This window comes from Cricetulus griseus (genome assembly GCF_003668045.3).
Source record: "Cricetulus griseus strain 17A/GY chromosome 1 unlocalized genomic scaffold, alternate assembly CriGri-PICRH-1.0 chr1_1, whole genome shotgun sequence".
Taxonomy (NCBI): Eukaryota; Metazoa; Chordata; class Mammalia; order Rodentia; family Cricetidae; genus Cricetulus; species Cricetulus griseus.
The window spans coordinates 143,391,262-143,416,057 of record NW_023276807.1 but is presented as its reverse complement, the minus strand read 5'-3'; the positions used below and the strand labels follow the sequence as shown (position 1 = coordinate 143,416,057).

The following is a 24,796-nucleotide window of genomic DNA, read 5'->3' as shown; positions in this document are numbered from 1 at the left end:
ATCCTAGCATCCTAGCGCTGAGGACGCTGGGGGAGGACTGCTTGAGTTTAAGTCAGACTGAAGCTACCCAGTGAGTTTTAATGCCAGGCTAGCATGTTGAGACCTTGCTCTTCCCCACCACATGGAAAAAGTTCCAGAAGGTTTGAGTGACGGAGCAGTTGGTTAGCTATCTTCAGTTGTCTTGAAAATAGGCTAGAGGCTGGAGAGATGGCTCAATAGTTAAGAACACTAGCTGCTTTTCCAGAGAATCTGGGTTCTATTTCTAGCACCCACATGGCAGATCACAACTGTCTGTAACTCCAATTGTAGGGGATCTGACAACCTCAGACATACATGCAGGCAAAACACTAATGCACTTTAAAATAAGAATAAATAAATCATTTTTTCAAAATGTTAAAAAAAATGCTAAAAAAAGAAAATGCTAGGCTCAACACTTCATAAAGAAGGTTTGCTTCTGTTCATTGATGCACATACCAATAGGATGGATTTTTAAAAAAGATTTATGGTTTTATGTTTATGGGTATTTTTCTTGCATGTTGTGTATGTATATCACGTGTGTAGTGCCAGAGGGGGCCAAAGGGGATGTCAGATCCTGACAGTTATTAGCCACCCTGTAGGTAGGTGCTGGACTCAGGGTCTCTGGGACAGCAGCTGTTGCTAATTTAACTGTTGAGCCATCTCTCCAGCCTCTGAACTGCCATTTATAAAAGAGTTCTCTCAATCCCACTAGATTTGTAGTTTTCCTGGGAGGGTCAGGAGGTAATTTTAGATATTCAGCTTAAAAGAAAATTCTTAGGTATATCAATAAGGAAATCCTCCATAAAATGTCAATACTTGAAACATCTTTATTCACATTTATTCACTACTAGAACTTATTTTAAAATGTAACCCAGTGAGTGGCTGTTTTCCATATTGTCCCCCCCCCCCCCCCCGACAGGGTTTCTCTGTGTAACAGTCCTGGCTGTCCTGGAACTCCCTTTGTAGACCAGGCTGGACTCAAGCTCACTGAGATTCACCTGCCTCTGCCTCCCAAGTGCTGGGAGGCACCACCACTGCCCGGCTCCATATTGGTTTTTATAAATGTACACACACTCCCCAGTATGTACTGGTTAGAGACTTACCCAATAGTTACTAGAATGTTAATACAGATGAAGTTTAGACGGAAATAACTTATTTGAAATAATAGTGACAAGTAAGAGTACTACATATGTATTTCACCATGGTGTCTTGGATCAAAATTCTCAAAAGTTCAGTAAATCTCATGAAGATTCTGTGTGTAAACTTGAGAAATTACCTTTAACCACAGGAGATGTAATGGAATCTTAAACAACAATCATTCCTGTAATGGGATATTCAGTCTCACCGAGACTGTTCTCTGGAGAGCTGTGTAAAGACAGCAGCCCCCATTTGTAATCCCATAGAGTAGGAAAGCCTTGTAAAGACTCACTGAAGAAGTTTCAATAGGTAATGCTCAAACACAGCAGCACTTTTATTAACAAGGACAGAGTAATCTGATCATGAGGAAATAGATGTGTGAAATAAATGATAGCTCGGGTGGCATAAACGAATACTAAACATGGGGAGACACCCCAGGTGTGTCTCACAACTGTTTGAGTAAGAAAGTGGCCTGCTAGCAATGAAAGACAAGAGCAACATTTATACCACAAAGTGACTGCAAACCACATTACTTTGAAAAATGTAATGGAAGGTCATGTCCCATAACCAGAAAGGGGCACCATCTGAGTGCTAACTGGGCCAAATGCTCTTGTGAATTTCAATACCGCCTGGTACTGTTCCCTCTTAAAATAAAGAAGTCAGAGTTTATGTTCTTGATAATGGCCATTAAGTGTTCTGATTAAGAAGCCCAAACCCATTTGCCCTCAGAACACTGGGTCTAAGCATCAACTACTTGTAACATTGATCTATTTTCTTGAGGTCTTCAGTGGAACTAAATCAGCATGTTAACATAATCTGAGAATGAAAGTGACAGGGGTACAAAGGAGTCAAGGTGTCCACACACAAACACGTGAACAAGTCCCAATTCCAGCATCACAGGACAGAGAATTATGGTGAAAGTTGTTTTAGACACCGAATCTTTCATTTAAATGAGCCACTCATTACTAAGATCCCTTTTCATCACATGATAGTTCTAAACAAATACGTGGAATGCTCAGAAGGTGCCACCTTTAGCCTCGTAAGACATAATTTAAGGTGAGACTTGAATAGGAACACATATCTTCACTAGTTGAAACAGGAGAAACACTTTCCATTTAAATCCTGGTAAACCTTAGATAACGTGCCTTAATGCTCAGTCATCTTCAGTCTTCGTAAAGCTATTTGGTACAAGTAGGCCAAATCTGATTAGGCAGTTTGAGGAGGATGTTTTCCCATTTGAAGTATAAGGAATCATTTCTGGACTATGGGGATGGAGGAGGGAGCTCTGTGCTTCTTGCTGTGTTACCTTTATTATGTTCCCAATGTCACTGACACTGGATAACAATAGCCTGCAACAAGTACACTGTCTTCACCAGCCACTTTTGCCTCCTTTCTTCTTCTTCTGTTGCTGTTTCTTTTTTGTTGCTGGGGCCCCTGCAGGTTTCTGGTGTCTTGGGGGCACAATGTTACTTGTAGAGGAAGATATCGTTGCTGCACTGCCAGGTCTTGGGGAGGTGGGTGGGCTGCTCATAGTTTTACTGGCGTCCCTGAAATCATCAAACCCAAAAGGTGTTTAGTCATTTAGAAGTACAGGAAAAGGTTTAAGCTTGCATGGATTTCACTTTCCACACCCAATAATTTCCCATGTACTTTAAGGATGGATAAACCATATCTTTGTCCGCTCCTTTTGAATATTTTTAACCATCTTATAACTAAAGAAAATGTAATATATGCTACATGCCAAATTTATTAAGCTTAGAAAATCATCTTTCAATGATATAATTCTAAGTAGAAATAATTCACATTTTGCCTGGAGAGATGGCTCAGTGGTTAAGAGTACAGGCTGCTCTTCCAGAGGTCATGAGTTCGATTCCCAGCAACCACATGGTGGCTCACAACCATCTACAATGAGATCTGGTGCCCTCTTCTGGTTTACAGACATATATGCAGACAGAATAGTGTATACCATAATATATAAATCTTTGAAAAAAAAAAAAAGAATTCACATTTTAAATTCTTCTTTCTAGGTATTACCTATCCACCACACAGTTAAATGATTCATTATCTTTAGTTTCAGAACTAAGTGTAATTACAGGCTGTTTTGTGGGTTTTAGTACTCAGGGTTGGCCCCAGGGCCTTAGACATGCTAGGCAAGGGATCCATTATTGGGATCATTCTCACAGCTCCTAGAATATTTAGTTTTTAATAATACAATCACATAGTTTCAGTATTTGCAATAAAATCAAACAGCATATTTTCTTCCTTTCACATACCACAAATACTTATCAAGGCTGTAGGACTGTATGTCTCATATCAAATATAAACAAAGTCTCCCTAATACTTGAGTCAACCTCCAAGATGAACTACATTCTGAGGGACCCGTCTCTGTAGCCACAACTTACAGTTCGGAGGAGGCTCCTGCAGTTGCTCCCTGTGTCCCTTTTCCAATCTGGTCCTTCTTTTTACCCTTCTTTCTTCCTCTGTAGTAAGAACGTTCTCGCATAGGTAGCCATCTTTCTGGATCTGGGGTAACTTTTGGGTCATAATTCTTAGGCAGTTTTCCTGGAAATGATTGGTAAATGAGAAATACACCTAGAATAGTTTCAAACTTGTTTTGTTTAAAGAATGTGTTCATGACTTGGAATAAATAACACAACTAAAATCTGTCTGAGAAAGCCTTTTTGTCTGTCTTGTTTTTGATTTTACTATGTTGTCCTGGCTGGCCTTGGACTCAAAAAGACCTGCCTCTCTAGTGGTAGAATTAAAGGCTTAAGCCACCACGGAAAACATTTTCCAGATACAACTTTACAAAAATTTGCAATTTTTATCTAATAAAATGATACATTTTAAAGAAAAAATGAGGCACTAATATAGGAAAATCACAAATTAAGAGGACAGTGTGGGCTACTAAAGTCATGTCTATATACTAGGTAAGAGTAAGCTGATAGCTAAATATTGGGACAAAAAATGAAGAATAAATGCGACGTCTGAAGAAAATGCACTAATGTAAACATTAGTTTGTATAATTTCTGTAAACTCCACTAAAATAGCAATAATACACATTTAGAACTTGAAAAATATATGGACCTTTGTTATTTCTTTTAACTAGGGTTTGAAAATCTATCTCAACCAACGATAACAGAAATCTGAGTATTTTTTTCCTTAAAGTCTTACCTTTCTTTTTTTTCTTCTTCTTTTTCAAATCTCCCTGTCTAAAAAGAAAACAAGAATTATTATTATTGTTGTGATAAAACATAGTTTATTACATATGCACAAAAGAGCAAGCTGGGTGTGTTGACATAAATGTATGTAAGACTTGGTACAAGGTCATAAACTCAACAAACCAGTTGGTTGGAATATTAATTCAAGTTCAGTCACATTGCAAACTTTTCTCTTAAGAAAAAAAATCACTTATTATTATGTGTGTGAGTCTGTGTGAATGATATGTGTGGGTTCTCAAGCCAAGGCACATGTTTAGAGGTAAGAAAACTTTGTAGAATTGGTTCTCTCCTTCCACCTTTGTGTGGCTTCTGGAGGGAATTTCCAAAGCTTAAATTTGAATCAGTTAAAATGATGGAATCTGAAACTGTAGCATTTGAGGCTTCTTTTAGATTTTTTAAAAAAAATATGAAAATAAGGGCTGGAGAGATGGCTCAGTGGTTAAGAGCACTGGCTGCTCTCCTAGAGGACCCGGGTTCAATTCCCAGCACCCACATGGCACCTCACACAACTGTCTATAGCTCCATCTCTAGGGGAATCTGATACCCTCACACATACATACATGCAGGCAATACACCACTGAACATACAAAAATAAAACAAAACAAAATCAAACAAACAAAAAAAAAAAACAAAGGATGAAAAATTAGAAAAGAAACATTTGGTATTCCATGGTCTGTTTATTCTGAACCAAAACAAAAATATTATACATTAAAAAACATTTATTGCTGGACACAGTGACACCTATCTTTAATCCCAGCACAGATGGATCTCTGTGAGGTCAAAGCCAGTGTGGTCTATATAGTGAGTTCCAGGTCAGTCAACACAGTGAGACACCCCCCCCCCAATATGTATATGTATATGGGTGTGCCACACGCCTGTCAGTGCCTTTGGAATCCACAAAGGAGTGCCAGATCCCACAGAGCTTGAGTTAAAAGTGGTTGTGAGCTGCTCAACATGGTTGCTGGGAACCGAACTCAGGTGTCCTGGAAGAGTACACAGCACAATTAACTGCTGAGTCATCTCAGTAGCCCTTAGTTCCATATTTTGTGTAAAAAGAATGAAATTAAAGGCTGGCTGTAGTGGCTAATGTCTTCAATCTTAGCATTTGGATGCCCCCCCCCCTTTTTTTTTGGTTTTTTGAGACAAGGTTTCTCTGTATTGCTTTGGAGGTTGTCCTGGAATTCGCTCTGTAGACCAGGCTGGTCTCAAACTCACAGAGATCCACCTGCTTCTGCCTCCCAAGTGCTGGGATTAAAGGTGTGCACCACCAAGGGCCCATCGCATTTGGATGCTTTTGAGGTAGCTGGATTGCTAAAAAATTGAAGCCACTGTAGTCTACAGAATGAGATGCTGCCTCAAGAAAAAAAGTTATGCAAACTTTTTGTGTATGTGCAAACTGGGAGAAAAGATCTGGAAGGACATTGATACTATCAGAGGTTAGTTCTGATATGACAGGATAGGTGAAAATGAGTAAAAGGTAGAAACAGCAAGAGAAGAAGAAACAAGACAATTTCATTCACATGGGTTTTTTATCAAGAGGTATTTTGGGCCAGGGAGATGGCTCAGTTGGTAAACTGTTTACTACAAACATGAAATCTGAGGGTCCTTAAAACCCACATAGAAGGCTTGGGTCAGTGGCAAGCTCCTCTGTACCTCTGCAAGCTGGGGACATGGAGGCAAGAGGATCCTCAGGGCTAGTCAGCCAACCAAGCTATGGTGAATAGGTGAACTGAATAGGTAAGCTCCAGTGGGAGACCCAGTCTCAGACAATGTGGAAAGTGGTTGATATCAACCTCTGGCTTCTGTACACACATGAAAGGTGTACCCAAATACATGCACAGAAGACAAGTTTTTATTCCTAATGAAATTTCAGGTTTTATCTTCGGACAGGGTCTTATTTAGCTCCAGATGGAAGATCTGGCTGAGGCTAAGGATGACTTGGAAGTTTGGGTTCCACTATTCCAGTTTATATGATGCTAGGGATGGATAGGGGCTCAACCTAGAGCCTCCTGCATGCTAGGAAGGCACTCTACCAAATCAGCAATATCCCAACCCCATCAAACTTTAAATTTTAAATCAGCCTGAGAAAATGTTTTAAAAATATTCTGAATTAGGAAAACATTACCCTTGTTCCTTTGGTTGATTATCTCCAGTGACTTTTCCACCCTTCTTCCGAATATATGTAGCACCAGGAGAATTTTCAAGAGCCTCGACATCCACTTTTAGAGACATGCTATCCGATGAGGGCAAGTGTTTACTAAGACTGGAGTAGGACAGGTGTTCAGGAACACAACAGACACACATTTAAGTCTGTCAACACATCTTTGCTAACAGAAAGATACTGTCTTTTCCTGATGGCCTTTATCAAAAGAATCTTAAATCTTCTATAGAAAAACAAGTTACATCAAATACACAGTATGTATTGTGAAAGGAAAACTAATCACGTATTTCTTAACTCATGTAGCACTGTAGTTCAAGGATTCCTAAGCTTCCAAATGCATAGAGTGTCTCAGTGCAGAGGCTGTGACTAGTAGCTTCTTAGCATCTGATATGCATCTCAGTTCTGGGGACACAGCCTTGTCAGAGTAGATTCAGAAGCCAAAACCAGTTTTTTTTTTTTTTTTTTTTTTTTGAGCTCAGGTTAGTCTTGAACAAACCATATGGCCAAAGATGACCTGATTCTCCTGCTCCTGCCTCCCAAGTGTTTGTCTCTAAATCATCTCACCGGCATTGTTGGTGATGGGCATGTGAACCCTCCCCACTTCATTACTATTTTCAATCATAATGATACATAGTTCAAAATTTTGCTTTCACTAGGCAGAAGCAAGGCTTTGAGTTGAAATTTCTAACAGAAAATCATCTGTTCAGAACACAAGTACTAGCAGAGCTCTGGTGCTCCACGGAGAGCTGTGCAATGGAGGATACGCCTTAGCTTTCTCTGGATCCACAAGCGAGTAAGCAGAAATAAGCTGGGCGAGGGTGTGAATATCTTTTGAATTTTGCCTAAAAGAAGAAATATTCAAGTTAATAAGCAGTTCATAAAATTGACACAAACGTAAACAAAGAGCACACCCCTTCACATGAACAAAGTGTGGCTTCCCACGACTTTTCAGACTTACTTCCACAGCTGTTCTAGGTCACTAACTGCCTCCTTCTTCCGTCCATACTTGAGCTTGAAGTTTGCAGCTTCTCTTATCAATGACAAATGAGCAGGGGATTTGGGCTATAGGTTCAACAAAACAAAATAAAGTCTTAAGTGAAATATCTAGCCAATCAGTAAAATCCTATTTATCAGCCCTTTAAAATGGACCAGCTCCCTAAATTCCTCATCTTAAGTTTTACTAAGTATGTGAAAGAAAAAGTCATCAATTTATGAGACTAGAACCTACTCCATTTCTATTTTGGTCACATACAGAAATAAACAAGCTGGGAATGTGGGTCTGGTAGTGAGTGCACTTGCCTAGGATGTCTAGTATGTGGTCCATCTCTAGCACCAGCAGAAAAAACTCACCCAAACCAAACAATATGCTCCTAAAATCAAATCATAAAAGACATGGCACATTCTCAAACAGTAATTCAACACAGTACATTCCAAAACACTGGTGCCCTCCCACCGCTAACAGTTAATAACTGTGTAAATGCAACTTGTATGTGTGTGTATGGTGACCTGTTTGTATGTATGCATGGTAATAAGTTGACACTACCTATGCAGAGATTGATACCGGAAAAATGAAAATGCTCCTATTAGATGAGACATGATAAATCCTCATTCCATATACTGCTGTTCTAATAACCAGCACTCATGGGCTCTTAGCTCCTTATAATGTAAAATAATACCATGACTGTTTTGTTTCATTTTGCAGCTGTTCCTATGTCTAACAGTTTTATTTGGACTTAGAATACTTTACAAAAATTAATGATAGTCTAGTAGCCTTCCATTTTAAAAATAGTGACTCAGGATTATTTCAGTTCTGAAATCTGTGGCTCAGTAGCATATTTTATTATTAATGGAAAAATTATGCCCTTATAATACTTCACTCCATTGCTTTACCTGATGGCTCTGATACCACTGGATAGCTTGTGTGAAGACCTCAATGGCACTATCAATGTCTTCCTCGTGGCTGTACATGGTCACTAATGCAGATACCTGTCAGCAAAGTAATAAGTTAATGGACAAAACACGCCATTCACTCTTAGAACATGGCTTTGAAAATTAAAAATGTGCCAGGTGTTGGTGGTGCATGCCTTTAATCGCAGCATTTGGGGGGGGGGGTAGATCAATCTTTTTGAGTTCAAGGCCAGTCTGGTCTACAGGGCGAGTTCTAGAACAGGCTCCAAAGCTATAAAGAAACCCCATCTGGAAACAAAAAAAGGTAAAAGTGCTAAAGAATGAATAAAGATAGGTGGAATCTGCCAGTACCTAATTCACCATAAACGTTACTCTTTTTATAGAAACAATTCTTAGAAATACTTAGAAAAATATGGTCTTTCCCAGATATGAAGACATTTATCTATAAAATGGACTTCTTCTAAAGCAGTGTCAAGTTTTATAAGATCAGAAAAATAAGCATTTTGAAATATTTAAACAAACTATCTTGCTGGACACTCAAGTGTGTGATTAGGGAGCTTCCAGCTTGGCCGAACTGTGATGAGATGCACATGGCCTAAGCTGTAAAAGCTCACCAGGTGAGCTTGTGGGGCAGCAAGGAAACACACACTGTCTGTGTGTGCATGGGTATGTGCTTGTGTACTTGAAGGAACAGTTCAGGACAAGAAACAGAAAAAAGTTATATTTAAGAAACTTTGGTAAAACTGACAGTCTGGCCACAATGGTCAAAGAGAGACAAAACACAAGTGTGATTGCGAATCTTGGACATCAGCATGTCACACCTTGGAAGCAGGAACCCCATTTGAGGAACTGCCTCGATCAGACTAGCCTATGGCCCGGTTTGTGTGGTATTTTCTTAACTGATGATTGATGTGGGCCGACTGTGAGTGGTGTCATCCCTGGGCAAAAGGTCCTGGACAATATGAAACAATGTAGCCAAATTGAGCTTGGAGCAAGCCAGAATGTGGTGTTCCACTGCCTCTGCTTCAGTTCCTGCCTCCAGACCTTCCTGCAATTGTTTATTTGGTTTACTATAACCTGTAATCCAGATAAATAAACTCTTTCTTCCCCAAAGTGGTTTTGGTCAGTATTTTACCACAGCAACAGGAAGCTGACTAGGTCAAGTAACCAGTACAAGGGAGAGATTCTGCAGTTATTAATAGTATATATAACAGAGTACTTGCACAGCCTCTGTAAAGACCTGAAGTTATTAAAAGTATGACAAGAGAGTACTTGCACAGCCTCTACGGCAATAAGTACAACAGCTCAGAGGAGATGGATAAATTCCTTACAGCAAAGGATCAGACCTTTCAGTCATATAATGCTACAATTCTAATAATTAAAAAAAATATAGCACAAGCCTTAAAGCATGAATGGAGAGACAGTACCGTGAAGATAGCACACATTTATGAGTGCTGTGATTAAGCTGTGCTAGAGGACAGATGCAAGAACAGAACAGTCCTTGCTCAATAGACGCATGTTCTGTCACCACTCAATCAGTGTGTACTGTGAAAAAGACACTTTTGCAGCTAGATAAACCTGCAGCAACCTGAGCTACATAAACTTGGCTCTTTTGAGACAGGATCACTTTGGTTTTTTTTAGGTGTGGGGGTTTTCGAGGCAGGGTTTCTCTGTGGCTTTAGAGGCTGTCCTGGTCTTGAACTCAAAGAGATCCGCCTGCCCCTGCTTCCTGAGTGCTGGGATTAAAGGTGTGAGCCACCATGCCTGTCGAGACAGGTTTACTTTGTAGTCCTAGCTGGGCTCAAACTCAAATCCTCCTGAGTGCTGGGACTAAAGGTCCCTGGCTTAAACCTGTAATATTTAAAAAGAACGAAAATCTAAATTTCCTGACCACTACTTTTATGTTATTTTAATAAAAACAAACAACAAAAACATAAAAAAACCCAAATAATTACAATGACAAGAAAAAACATCCATACACAGATCTGAGATTGAGGCTGCCCTTGTGGGTAATGTGGGGCTTCTACAAGACTAATACATTTGACTACCAGAGGACAGGATGAAACATATCCCAGACAAGTAACTTGTTATTCTAAATGCCAGCCCTGCCGTATTAACACATTAGGAAATAGGAGAAATGAAAGAGAATATTGTCTTCTATGTGTCACTTAGAAACTTACCATGCCCGGTTTATGCTTTAACTCCTCTATGCTTCTCAATATTAGACAAGCTTTGGAAATATTACCTAAGGAGATTAAAAACAGAATCAGCACCACAGTGAATAAAGCACATTGTGGAAAAGATACAAGAAAGTTTACTTGGGGAAGAGATCACCAACTGTATTTGCAGTATCTGTGACTGCTCATTTCTTCAGTGAGGAAACTGAGTGCGGTGCATGTGCTGAGTGAGTATGTGGTAATGGGATTGTACACATGGACATGGAAGAAGCCTGCTGATTGGCAAGCTGTGCAGTGAGCAGCCTCCTGGAATCCTCCAGTCTCTAACAGTAGATGAGTCTCAGGCATGCATGGCCATGCTCAGTGTTTTATGTGAGGGCTGGGGATTTGAACTCAGCTCCTCATGCAGCACAGTAAGAGCTCTCAGGCCCAGCACTGTCTTCCTAAAACTCAGAATCACTAAGGCAGAGCTTTTATCCAAGTCTTGCAACTCCAGGCTGATGAATGACATTTCTTCTTTGGACTGGGGACTTTCCCAAAAAGCCTTGAAATATATTACTACAGACTGGAGCGCAATGGAAAACTAGTACTAAAATTCTCATTTTCTGCTCACTGCAAATCTCAATAACCCATCTTTATAAGAATAACCCAATTCCTCTTTAATCCTCAACTGATCCTCAATCCTGTTTCTCTTACTGCCTCACTAAGGAATCTTTTTATCTTTTTCCTTTTTTACACTTCTTCCTAAATTCCAACTGTTTCCCCCAACATATGAAACTTTCACCTCAGCCACTGTGTCTAGCTAAAATTTTCTGGGCCATTTGCTACTGCCCACTGAGAACTTGAGCTGTACCACACAGGCACCGTTAGTTTTATCTGGCTATGATTAAAACTCATGTTTCTGAAACAGGTTCCACTATATAGCTCAGATTAGCTTTGAACTCATAACCTTCCTGCCTCAGCCTTCACAGAGAAGGGATTGTAGGCATGTGCTCTATGCCTACCTATAAATTTCACTGAATTCTGATAAGTTAATTCAAATAGCTGCATGAAGATAGCAGCTAGGATACTAGACAACTCAATTCTACATAACCAAGCTTAATTAAACAATCAAACTATGCAGTTTTCTGTTGGATATCAAATACATGAGACTTCTTAACTTTTTATGAAATACTGTAAAGTACAAAGCAAAGGAGCTCCTTTCTTACAATCTCAGAGGCAGGCTTCTCTACATGTGACATCCTAAGAAATGTAATGTACTGCTCTGCAACAAAGGGATCTTGTGCTTGTGTGGACCTTTAAGGCTTGAGAATTATTATAACAGCAAAGGAAAAACCCAAGGCGGACTTCCTCACTACTCAGTCTGTTGGAAATCACATAGTCTAGTATGTCTGAAATAGCAGTTAAACTTTACCATTGAACAAAAAACTTAAAGTATTAGTACCTTGGGAAATTTTCAATTGTGCCATGGTAAGCTTGATTTCGGCTGCATTTTCTGGATGTTGATCAGAAAATTCCTAAAACATGTTTAGTGTGGGTTAAAAATACACATTAAATCTATACAATTGTAAGACATTACAATTACTTGTCTTAGCTATATAAGATTTCAAAGTTCAGCTCAATGTCAAAAATAAAATTTTTTTAAAGACAGGATTTCTCTGTAGCCCTGGCTGTTCTGGAACTTGGTCTGTAGACCAGGTTGGCCTTGAATGCAGAGATCTGCCTGCCTCTGCCTCCCAAGTGCTGGGACTAAAGGAGAGCACCACCATACCTGGCTCAGGTCAAAATCTTACACTGGGAAAATTTTATTCAACATACCTGATTTATATCAAGCTCTATAAGTAGCCACAGTAATGTCAAGTTCCTTGAAAGCCACTAACAGAGAAATAATGAAGATGCTACACAGACTTGCTTTACTTATTTTAAAGACACTCAACCTCCCTCCTCACTGGGGTCTCTGCTAGGCAACTTTTTCTCCGGATGGTCCTAATTTTATCCTGTCTATTTTCTCAACTATTTACACTCATGAAAGTCATAATATAACATTTATGTAACATGACAACTGGTTTGGAATGATAAAAACCAAGTGAGTATTAAACTGAGGGTGCTGGAGTAGGACCCACCGAGGTATTAACACATCATTAAAATGGGGTCAAGCATGGTGTGGTAATGTAACCTAAAGTTCAGCCCCCAAATTCATGCTGAATGGCTCTCCAAATGAAAAAGCCGTCTTTGGAGTTTACACAAATATTTACATAATACAACATATAAAAAAAGTTACAACTTAAAAAGTCAACTAAAGCGACGCTGAACTTAGTGGTGCATTATCTATCAGTTGGTAGGCTGTTACTGTGTGATACATGAGCTTGTACACTATTGTGTAATGAAACAGCTTCAACTACCTGACACTCACTAAGCAATCAAGTTTGTTGTCTTTACCTGAAGTAGCTCTATTGCTTTTGTATGTTGCTTTTCACGGCAGAGCTGGGCAGCTTGGATTAACACAGGCAAGAGGCGCTCAGGGCTCTGGGACTGCAAGCTGGCAGATATTTTTCGGCATTGTTCTGCCTAAAAGATGCCCCCTTTATTAATAAGTGCATTAATAAAATTAAACATTAAATAGTGCAAAATAAAGGGATGGGGTAATCAGCTTGAATTAAAACAGGTATCCATCTCTTTTTATTATAAGGACAAGACTTCTAGTTACTGAATTTAAGAGAGTCCTAAAAGGAATAAGCAAAAGGCAAGTCCTAAATCAGTTCTCAACCTGTGGGTCACCACCCCTTTGGGGGTCAAATGTCCCTTTCACAGGGGCAGCCTAAGACTATAGAGAAACATATTTACATTACTCCTCATAATAGAAGTAAAATTATAGTTATAAAGTAGCAGCAAAAATAATTTATGATTGGGGGGTCACCACAACAAAGGAACTGTATTAAAGGGACACAGCATTAGGAAGGTTGAGAACCACCAGACAAAATGATCATCTGAATACCTAAATCCCAGGTAAATGAAATTTAGAATTTCTTTCTAAAGAAAGCAACACAACAAACAAAAGCCACAGAAATATATTTCTTGTGGAAACATCAAGAAAACCTGACTAAGCTCTAGATAATAAAAATATTACTGCTTTTCACATTTTTTAACTAAAATCTTGTGCTGTATAGAACGAATCCAGAATTTAACTAGGATACAGATAAAGAACTGAATCTTTGCAGTTAAGAGCACTGGCTGTTCTTCCAGAGATCTGGATTTGATTTCCAGCACTCACATGGTGGCTCACGATCATCCAAACTCCAATTCTAGGAGATCTAATACCAACAAACATGTGGTGCCAGACATACATGCAGACAAGACACATAAAATAACATTTATAATTTGTGATATGTCCAGTACAATGAAAGTTGGATTTTAGATCTGGTTGATGTCTTTAATGATTCTATTTTAATTCAGAAAGATTTGTAATGAAAATAATGACAAAGCTGGACATGTAGCTCAGTAGTATGTACAAGTCTGTGATCAATCACCTGCCCCCCCCCCAAAGGCTCTAACGTTCTCTAAAGTTATTAAGTCCATATGCTTAGAGAAGTGGGTCAATCACTTGTATAGGAAAGTCATTACTTATTAATACTAAAGAAGGAAAGAAGACAAAGCATAAAGAGATCATACAAATATCCACTGTGTCTCCTAAGCCCAAGTACTATAACATCAGCCTGGGATATACTTATTACTTACCTGGTTTGTATACATAGCCAGCAAAGCTTTGTTAAACTCTATGGCTTGCAGTTGTCTCTTTGAAAGCTTGAATTCTACTCCTTCTGCATTGGTTAATTTCACTTTCTTCTTAGAGTCAAAGACATTTTGGTCCTGATGAAGAAAAGTTTGTCCACTATCAGCAGAAACTCTCACTTTGGCTTTTTTTGTGACTCTCCAAAGCCTTCCCTTCCCATTCATTTATTTCACACAAACAAAACAAGTTCATTTGAATACATCTACTAGTTGGGCTGCCTAGACTTATAAGATGGATACATATTTGCCTTGGCTTTTGGCTCATAGATGTAAACATAATCTCTGCAATTGGAATCTACTAGACACATAATTTTCCCAGTCTACTTATAGCTATGAAAGCATTATAAAGACAAACAGTTTCTTGTTCAAAGCACTTTATAAAGCAACTCACTTACTTGCAAACAGGTCTTATTTTATTTTTTTGAGACAGAGTCTTAGGTAGCCCTAGCTGGTCTTAAACTCAGCATACAGCTGAAGATGACGTTGAAATCTTGACCTTCCTACCTCTAACTTCCAGGTGTTGGGATTACAGTTATGAGTCACTACACCCAAATACCCATGCTTTTGAATTAAGTCTTCTACTGATTTAAAGACTAAAACTCAAAAACAAATCCTACTTTTTTTTTCTTTTTTAAATGTGATGCCTCACACCACTCTGAAGCCAGAAGCAATGGTATGCTCCTGTAGTCCTTGGCAGACAGCTGTTGGGAGGACCCTTGTGCCCTGGGCAGCCTGGGTTAACAGAGTGGGACCCTGACAAAAAGAGGTTAGTTCCTAGTTAGTGCTCAGGAACTGATTCAATTCTTTATGTATGCCAATTGCAGACTTTTGCTTAAACTTTGTCATAACACTTCTTCAAGACCTTCCATATGTCAGTATCATTTAATATAAGCTTAATTTTTTTTTTTTTGCTATTTACCATATCTATCTACTTGCTCATTTCTTACTCCTAAATCATACTTATTTCTTCATATGTACATATACTGTTGTTGAATCACTAATGCCATATTTGGAGACCTCTGTCACAGGACAGAGGTACAATGAAGTACAAAGGACAACCTTTGGAGTCAGACACCGGCATCTAAAGCCATGCTCCAATTCTTCCATAGGGACCTCATACAAAGGCTTCTTTTAGCTGCTCTTATTTTCTACTGACTTGGATTTCAAATCGCAACTTGAATTATTTTTCCATTTAAACAACGTTCCACATGGTAATTAATTTGATTAGCATAGTACTCTTAAGTTAGAAGCACCTATAGTCACTGCTGTAATGTTTTAGAGGGTAGGCAGGCAGGACAAACCACCTGCCCATACCTTATCCCCCATAACTGCTCCCCCCAAATTCAGACTCAGAAAAGGAATATAAAACACCCATGTACTTAAAAAAAGGTCCAAACTACTTATATTTCCAACACACGGATATTCCTCATTATTACCATAAGCTGGACAGGGGGAAACAAAAAAAAAACCATAGCAAAACTGCCAATATTATGAGTTAAAAATACTCTCCATTATGATTTTGTTACACCTAAATTTCTTTCTGTCATGAAAAAAGAACACATCCTACAAAAAGCTGGGATGATATCTTCCATATAACACACATGTAGAAAAATCATTGATTCATACCTTATTAATGGTAATGATGTTATTTGCGATTACAGCAAGCAGTGCCACATCTGTTGGCCTGTGAACAAGCAATAGTTAATACCAAACACACTTTAAACAACAAATAAAAGCCTCATCCCTGAAAGGATGCATCATTTTAACAACTCACTTGAGTTTTATTATCTGATTGTAAAGCTGCAGAGCTTCCTCCGTACGACCCTGAAGCTGCAGGATGTACGCCATCTGACCATGAATGATGGCCAGTTCTGCCTGTGGGTCTTCCTCAGTCCCATCCTAAGCAGAAAAAGAAACATCTACATATTTTTACGCAGTGATCCTGACATTTGAAATAAATACAACCTTATAGTCATGTAACTTTAGGAATCTTCCCTGAAAATCAGCTTTGCAATTTAGAATTGCCACTAAAGAGAACTATTTAAGGTAAAATGGAAAGGCGGTCTTGAATGAATATGGTTACAGATGCAGGAATGCAAAGGATTAATCACTAAATGTATTATAAAAAAATACATGTTGCCTGGTGGTGGCGGCAGCAGCGCACACCTTTAGTCCCAGCACTTGGGAGGCAGAGGCAAGGGAGGCGGATCTCTGTGAGTTTGAGACCAGCCTGGTCTACAAGAGCTAGTTCCAGGACAGCCGCCAAAGCCACAGAGAAACCCTGTTTCAAAAAAAGTAACATGTTGATAACACCTCTCCAAATTCTTATTATAAAAACACATTTAAAAAAAGCTTCTCAGGACTGGATAGCTCGGTGTTAAGAGAATACATTGCTCTAGTAGATGACCTGGGCTCAGTTCCCAGCACTCAGACCTGGCAGCTCACAACTGCCTGTAACTATCTCCAAGGAATCCAAAGCTTTCTTCTGGACTTGTTGGACACCTGTACTCACACACATAATTAAAAGCAATTAAAAAAAAAATATATATATATGGCATTTGATAGAATGCTTCCTAGACTTTTTGAGGGTCCTCGGTTCAATCCCTGATACCTAGAAAGTAGATGTAGATGGCTTATTTAATTATGCCCCAGATGTTTAATTTATATGCTGAACTTATTCTCCAATCCTTCCAGAAAGACTGGGCTGTGCACATTCAACATGAATATTCAAAGAAGCTAAATTCTGTATGTATACATACATACATACATACATACACACACACACATACATATGTTCAGGTGTGCATACATGCATGTCTGTACATGTGGAGGCCAGAAGACAACCCTGAATGCTGTTTCTTGGGTGCCATCTCCTTTCACTTTAAAAAAAAAGATTTTAGTTTTACTTATGTGTCTGTGGGAATACACACTGTGTGCATGGGGTGCCTGCAAAGACCAGAAGAGGATGTCAGATCCCCTGGAACTAGAATTACAGGCAGCCATCTGACCTGGGTACTGAGAACTTTATCTGGATCCGCTGGAAGAGCGGCAACTTTTCTTTAACCATCCCATCATGGTTCCATGAACCCAGCAAATCAAACTCATATTATTAACATACACAGCAAGCACTTAACAGTAAGCCATCTCCCCAGCACCCAGCACTCTTTTTTACTAACCCAGAAAGAAGCTGGATGGATTCCAAAACACATGATTTCATTTGTGTTTGATAGAGAAATGTTAAAACTAAGTATTATAATAAAAGAAGTGCAAAAAGATGCTTGTCTCAATTTGCTGAATCTTTCTCAGTTCCTAAGTTCCTAAAGAAAATTACTATCTGATTAGATAAGAACCAAATGCATGGTACATCTATCCCACAAGGTTAATCACTGCTATGAAACCTCCCACTATTAGGCAAAAGCATAAAATTTGGTTTTATCGAATACTTACAGAATCTTCTGAAAATGAACGGCGACAAAGATCTATAGGAGAAAAATGATAAATGGTTTTAAAATTACCATCACTGGGCATTTCCTATTCTTTTCACAGTTCCAAAGAGCAAAAACCAATTTCTGAGCAGATTTCAAGCAGTCTACCAACTGAGATACATTCTCAGGCCTAGGGTTTTGTTTGAAATTTTTATTTAGATATATGTTTTGCCAGTGTGTATGTATGTACAGCATGTATGTGTCTGGTGCTTGTGGAGGCCAGAAGGGGGTGATAGATCCCTAGACCAGGAGTTATACATGGCTCTGAGCCAAATTTTTAAGTCTGCTACACATCATCCAAGCCTTCTCTCTCTCTTCTCATTCCTCTCCTTCTTTCCTGTTTTCTTTTCTATGTTGGTGCTGGAGACTGAACCTAAAACCATCTAGCATGCTAACTATACCCCTAGCACCCTGTTCTAAATTAAAGGCTTTAAAGCATGAAATATATGTAGAGACATATTAAAAGGGCTAACATGTCCTTGAGTGATACTATAAATATACAGCTTATGTGCACACGTACACAGGAATAATATGCATTGAGTAGAAATAATAATAACTGATATTTATGGAATGATTTTCTTTAAAAAAATTTAACTTTACATTTGTCAATTTTATTCTGTGTGAGTTCACACATGTGCATGTGTTTGCATATCATGTCATGTGGAGATCAGAGGACAACCTGTAGCAGTCACTCTTCTCCTTCTACCATGTGGATACCAGGGACTGAGGTCAGGTCATTAGGTTTAGTGGCAAATGCCCTTGTTCGATGAGCCATTTCATTGGTTCAGGAATCATTTTATCAATACTGTTTTGTCATAAGCCAATTAATACATTTAGTACTCATAATAACCCACTCAAAGGCCTACTCTTCAAAATTAAACTTTACAAACTACTTAAATTCTTAAACAGAAATAGAGAGATGGCCAATGAGGGACAGGCTTCTGAAAATTCTCATTGCCCCAGTAACTTCCACTTAATAATTTTGCAAATATTAAATGCAATTTTTAGAGATTGTCCCAAGTTATATATCCCACACTGTAGTTATAGAAACCTTTAAAAAGTCCCAACCTTCAGCCTTTTGTAGGATTTTCATGGCCTGGTTCAGCTGGCCTTGCCCTATTAACGCACAGGCAGCATTGTAGCAGAGCTCATGTGTGCCTTCCTGGAGACCCAAGTTCTCCTGTAGAGGAGAAAAAGGTCAGTCAAACAACAAATAGGAATATTTTCCACAGCTGTATGGATCAGAAGGACACTCACTGGAACCACTTTTTCCCAATTGCTTTGTGCTGCAACAACTGCAGAAAGGTTTGTTTTCCTCTCCTCATCATAATCATCCTGGGAGTTCCGGACAAGATCTCTGTACACAGCCAAGCACTCGTCATATCGTTCCAAGCGGTACAGCTGAGGGCCAAACACAGAAGCCAGAGGTAACTAACAGCCTGGGTTTTAGACCATACTAATGCTTTCTGGAACCAGTAAGGAAGGAACATAAACACAGTATGTGCAAGGCAAGGGTTTATCTTTCATATATCTTTAACTAGTTTTGAGTGCTAATACTTTACAAAAAAATTACTTGTGATGAATCTTTATTATAATACACATTTGTAGGTATTGCTAACATTTAGAAAAGCAAGTTCTTTATCATAGCTAAATGCCTAAAGGTTGTGAAAGGAAATCTTTCTATAGAAATCTATGATGTTACTTGAATTGCAATAAAAAAAAAAGGCCACACAAAATGATTACTAAGTGTCAATAAACAGAAGAAAAATTAAATGCTATCTAAAGATAAAATTTCCTAGAAGTTCACTATATACAACCTTTACTTTCTGTTTCTCAGAAACCAGGTATCACATGCAATGATAGCAGTACCAGGTGTTGTAATTTAAAAACATCGGTGAAAGAGGGCAAGAAGAGAGACACATACCATGTGAAGGGTTCAAGCACAGGGGCAGGAAGGGGTTTTCTATTAGGGAAAGGTATCATATAAAGTGAAAAACAGAGGGGGGAACTGGCATCTGGGACAGGGGCAGCAGGAGGGAGGAGAGAGGGCAGAGGGGCAGAGGAAGGGGGGGAGAGAGAGAGATGTAGACAGGGAGGAAGAGAGGGAAGGATAGGAGGTGGGCAGGGCCCTTTTAAAAGGAAACAGTGAATGTACACAGTGCTCTCAGTGGCTGCAGCTGAGGGCATATCCTGTCAGAACCCCAAGGACAGGCCAGTACAAATGTCTGAATACTAACACCAGGTACATATAACATAAGCCTTGCTTCAGTCAAGCTGTTCTTAAATGATAGTAATAGGGCCAGCATGATGGCACACGCTTTTAATCCCAGCACTAAGGAAGCAGAAGCAGGTGGATCTCTGAAAGTTCCAGGCCAGCCAGAGCTATATATTAAGAAAGAACCTGCCTCAAAACAAAATAATCAAACAAAAAGGGCTGTAACAGCCGCTACTCTGGATCAATTAGACCCCAAGTGTGACAGAGACTGTTTTCCTTCGAGTCCTGGAATTTACCTGTAATTAACCAGTTTACAACTCTGTCCTCTCATCATTAAGAGCACTTTCAGATCAGGCTTAATTCTGTCTCAAATCCTTTAAGAATACTTTCAGGGGCTGGAGAGACAGCTCTGTGGTTAAGAGTACTTGTTCTTGCAAAGGCCCTGGGTTTGATTCGTAGCCCCTACATGGTAGTTCACAACCATCTGTAACTCCAGTTCCTAGGTATCTGATACCGTCTTCTGACCTCCATGAGCACAAAGCAAGCATGTGGTACATGTACTATATACATGGAAGCAGAATATTCAAACATATATAAAATGAATAAGTCTAATTTTAAAATATAAAAAGAATATTTCCATAGGGCATAGTTTTACAAATAAAATATATATTATATTGCAGAAAAAGTCCCCCAAATTCCTATCATTCATAATATTAGAAATACTGTCTCACCCTTGTACATAGCTCAACGGCCTTTACCATTTTAATCAGAAATCTAAATTTCATACAATGACCCTGAAGAAGTATTAGCTTATAGAATACTATACATACAACTCTTCCAGTGAAGAGCAAGAAAGGGAATGTGTCCAAATCCCAAGAACTGGTTTGGTGACTAATTTTGTCGAACATCAGGATGGGCTGGATTTCCTCATCCCTGCTCCATGGTAGGAGTATGGCCAGGCTTACATGGGATGACTGTCAACAGGTATTTTAAGCAGTAATTACCACTTGTCCATAAAGCTCCTTTAGTTTGTCTGTCTGCTGGTTGGCACTTTCTATTGTCTTCAAGGCATTTTCAATTCTGTTCAGCCTGTACTCGCAATATGCCTTCTCAAAGGAGAGAGAGTTACTGAAGAAAAACAAAACAAAACAGCATCTGATTATTATCTAATAATGTAACATTCTGAATATGCCAGATTGCTCTAAGCTAGTGGTTTGTAATCAGTGGGTCTCGACCCCCCAAAGACCATCAGAAACCACAGACATTTACATTCAAGTCATAACAGCAGGAAAATTAGTTATAAAGTAGCAATGAAATAATTTTACGGTTGGTTGTCACCACAGCATGAAGAACTGTATTAAAAGGTCACAACATTAGGAAGGTTGAGAACCACTGCCCAAAGGGGACAGTGTAAGCCTTGCCTGCTAGAAGCTGGCTACAGGTGTGCCTGACCATGCCCATTGTGGCGTGGTCAAGTTGATGTCAGGGTGACTAGGGATACGGTTTAAAGGGACAGACAAGGCACATAGGGGCCCTTCTCTCTGGCCTCCCTGCTTTGCTGCCCCTGGCACGTTCTGGCTTGCATTTGGCTGGCATTTATCTAATAAAAGATATCTTAACTTTACAGATTATGCATCTTCTCTTATTACTGCTCTAAGCACTTGATATGTGTTAACTTATTTAACAGTTGTAACAAAGCTTGTGACTTGCCTCCCAAATCACACAGACCCTTAAAGGGATAAAAAGTACTGTATCCATTTCTTCATTTATGCTCAAATGGTACACTTGACACTGAGATGTAACTCAGTTGAGAGAGTGCTTGTCTAGGATATACAAAGCCCTGGTTCTATGCCCAGTACCCCACAGCTGGATGTGGTAGTACATACCTGTTATCTCAGCACTGGTAACTACAGGTAAAGATCAGAAACCTAAGCTCTTCCTCAGCTTTCTCAGGAGCTTGAGGCCAGTCGGGGAGACATGTGATGCTGTCTCCAAAGAATAGTTTCTTAATCTACCTAATATATGATGCTTCTGTTTTTGTTCATGAAGCAAATAATTATCATAGAAAAAATAATCAGAAGTAAAATGCTGTATTTATAATTAACTGGTAAAGATACAGGCAAACAGGCAGCATTTAAATACCCAGATTTAAAACTCACCTACATGAATGTATCCAAAGTTTATTTTGAAGTTTCACCTAAAATCTCTCACCCAGAAAAAATTTATCAAAGCAAATGTAAAAAAGTATCCATTCAGGAAGTTCATATTCTGTGAAATAATAATAAACAACTGAAAGGTCTTGGCCTAAACAATTATTAGAGCTAGGGCCAGAGGTCAGGCTAAGCCTGCCACATCCTCTGAAAGACTTCTATCAATTTAGATGTTTCTATGCTCTAAATTATATAAATACCTATCTGATAGCTACAGACCGTTTTCTCCCTATATTCTCCCTCCCCTTCACCAAACCCTACCTTTGGAAATAGTCTTAGTATATAGCCTCAAATTAGGAATCCATCCCAGCTTCCTGAGTGCAGGATCACAAGCATAAATTGTATACCTGGCTCTTTTCACATTTATGGTCTGCATTTCTTTATGTTTTACCCTTCTTAGTAGTTCAAGAGAAGGATAACTGGAGACTGTGGCTGATAGAGGATTTAAGCTTGAGACCAGCTTGGGCTACATTGTGAGTTCCAGGCTAGCGAGGGTTAGATCCAGAACAAACATGCAAATGAAAACCCAGGAAAAACAAACAAAAACTCCAAACAATAAAAACCTAAGGAATGCTTCCAATAGCACAGTAGAATAGAACAAATGCCACTACTGCTTCTTCCAATTTCAGAAAGACCAATGACAAACAAAAACAAAACAAAACAAAGGGAAAAAGAAAAGTAGGTCAAAAGTAAGTGACTAGTGGAAGAAAACAATGAGGTTACACAACTCTAACAAAAGTATCCCCAGTAACTGTACAACTAACTGAATCACTTACTTGGCTAACACTTTGGTGTGAGTGTTGATGACATTCAAGGCTTCTTTGAAACTTCCATTCTGGATAAGGCAAACAACTTTACAGTGCAGGGCAGTTACATCATCCTTGTTAATCTGCAATACTAGAGAACAATTTTAGGAAGTCATCTTTAAATCCATTCCCTTTTCACATTTTTACTAAATAAAAACCGGAATATATGTGAGGCCTTAAGACCTAACATATGTGAGGCCTTAAGACCAATTTCCGGCACTGCAAAACAAAATACAATGTAGACACGATTTACCTTGAGGAAATGCTCCAAAGAAATACTCAAAATTTCCCTTTCCCATAAGGAGATCAAAGAGACATACAAACTCAAGTGGGCAAGGTTCAATGCTAACAGCAGGTTAGAGTCAAAGTGACTAGGATTATAGCTGCCCTGGCTCCTGGTCAACTTCAGGAGTTCAATTCTCCATTTAGTAATCAAAGGGATTCCTATAAATTATTAATATATACTACTGAAGTGACAATCTTGGCTGATTAAAGTATTGCTGCGTTGTGCTACACTGCTAAGTATTGGTGGGAGACACAGTTAAGGGCTACTGTTAATTCAAGTAAGTTTGGGGATTCTAATTAGTAGCTATTTCCCTCAAGGCACTGTAGCCACCATCACTATTTTCACAGTAACTCAAAAACCCAAATTTGCAAACTGTATGTTACAGCTATACCTTTTACATAACTAGTGCTTTGCACAGCTAAACCATCTGGTAGTTAATTACCAAGCCTAACATACACAAATCTATCTACTGAGCAGAATACAGCATGGCCATATTACAGGCATGTAGTGAAGAATAACAACGTGTGGAATCTCACATTGAAGACGATTAAAATTAGAAATTACCATCTATGGCGCGCGGGGCGGGGGGGGGGTAAAAGCACAGATCAAACTTTTCTTCCTATGTTATTTTAAATGTTGGAGCACTCAACGCGGGCGGACGGATGGACCCCCCCCCACACACACACACAGGCTAAACACCACGGGGAAGACGGTACGTGGAAACGAATAAATGGTAGGCTTGACATTTACGCCTCCTCCCTTTAGAGTCTGCAACACTTCCACCCTGTCTGCAACTTGGATGTTATGTGTCCAGGAAGGTCCCTTCTCCTGCCCCTACTCCTACCCCAGCCAACAAGTTCCCTCCACGACAATGTCTGGATCGCTTCCCTCAAGATGACGAAGAAAAGTCAATCTGACATCTCTGCAAAAGCCGGCAGCGGACAAGAAACCAAGACCCATTTGGAAGCGGTTCGGGACGACGCGGTCTCTTTAAGTCCCCCCTCCCCCTCGCGTCGGATCCCGCGGGTACAGCGGGAAGTACACGTGGCCCTCTGCCACCGAGCTCGGGCCGCCGGGGGCCGTGGGGCTGCGACCCGCCCCCGGGCTAGGGGCAGAGCGGGAGGTCGCGGCCATCCCCGCCGCGCTGTGCCGAGGCGTCGCGCGCTCGACACGGACGGCGGCGTCCTCTTGACAGCCCGGGGCCGCCCCGACACTTACTCTTGTTGACGGTCTTGAGGGCACGGGTGAAGTCGCCGTTCTGGCCATAACGGTTCACCTCACTCCACAGCGCAGGCACCGACACCCCGCCGCTGCCGCCGCTCGCCATCTTGGAGGAGACGAGGGGAGGAGAGGGGCGACCTCTGCCCCGGAAGAGAATCTCCA

At 39.7% G+C, this 24,796-nt stretch overlaps 1 protein-coding gene across 2 annotated transcripts; it reads right to left on the bottom strand.

Annotated features, from left to right (window-relative positions):
* Positions 1 to 1,193: 1,193 nt before the first annotated feature.
* Srp72 (signal recognition particle 72) lies at positions 1,194 to 24,789 on the bottom strand. Of its 2 annotated transcripts, XM_027390942.2 has the most exons (19): positions 24,632 to 24,789; positions 23,098 to 23,218; positions 21,116 to 21,239; positions 19,154 to 19,297; positions 18,965 to 19,076; positions 17,859 to 17,890; positions 16,186 to 16,310; positions 16,038 to 16,095; positions 14,358 to 14,489; positions 13,062 to 13,190; positions 12,067 to 12,139; positions 10,626 to 10,690; positions 8,428 to 8,523; positions 7,496 to 7,599; positions 7,302 to 7,379; positions 6,502 to 6,639; positions 4,330 to 4,367; positions 3,558 to 3,717; positions 1,194 to 2,702 (listed from the first exon to the last, which is right to left on the bottom strand). In XM_027390942.2, exons 1-19 carry the CDS (start codon positions 24,738 to 24,740, stop codon positions 2,525 to 2,527), a joined length of 2,016 nt encoding a protein of 671 aa, XP_027246743.1. In that variant the 5' UTR covers positions 24,741 to 24,789; the 3' UTR covers positions 1,194 to 2,524. The 2 variants fall into 2 exon arrangements, with proteins under 2 accessions (XP_027246743.1, XP_035308131.1); XM_035452240.1 differs by lacking the exons at positions 1,194 to 2,702; positions 3,558 to 3,717; positions 4,330 to 4,367 and adding an exon at positions 5,034 to 5,359.
* Between the last annotated feature and the right edge of the window lie 7 nt (positions 24,790 to 24,796).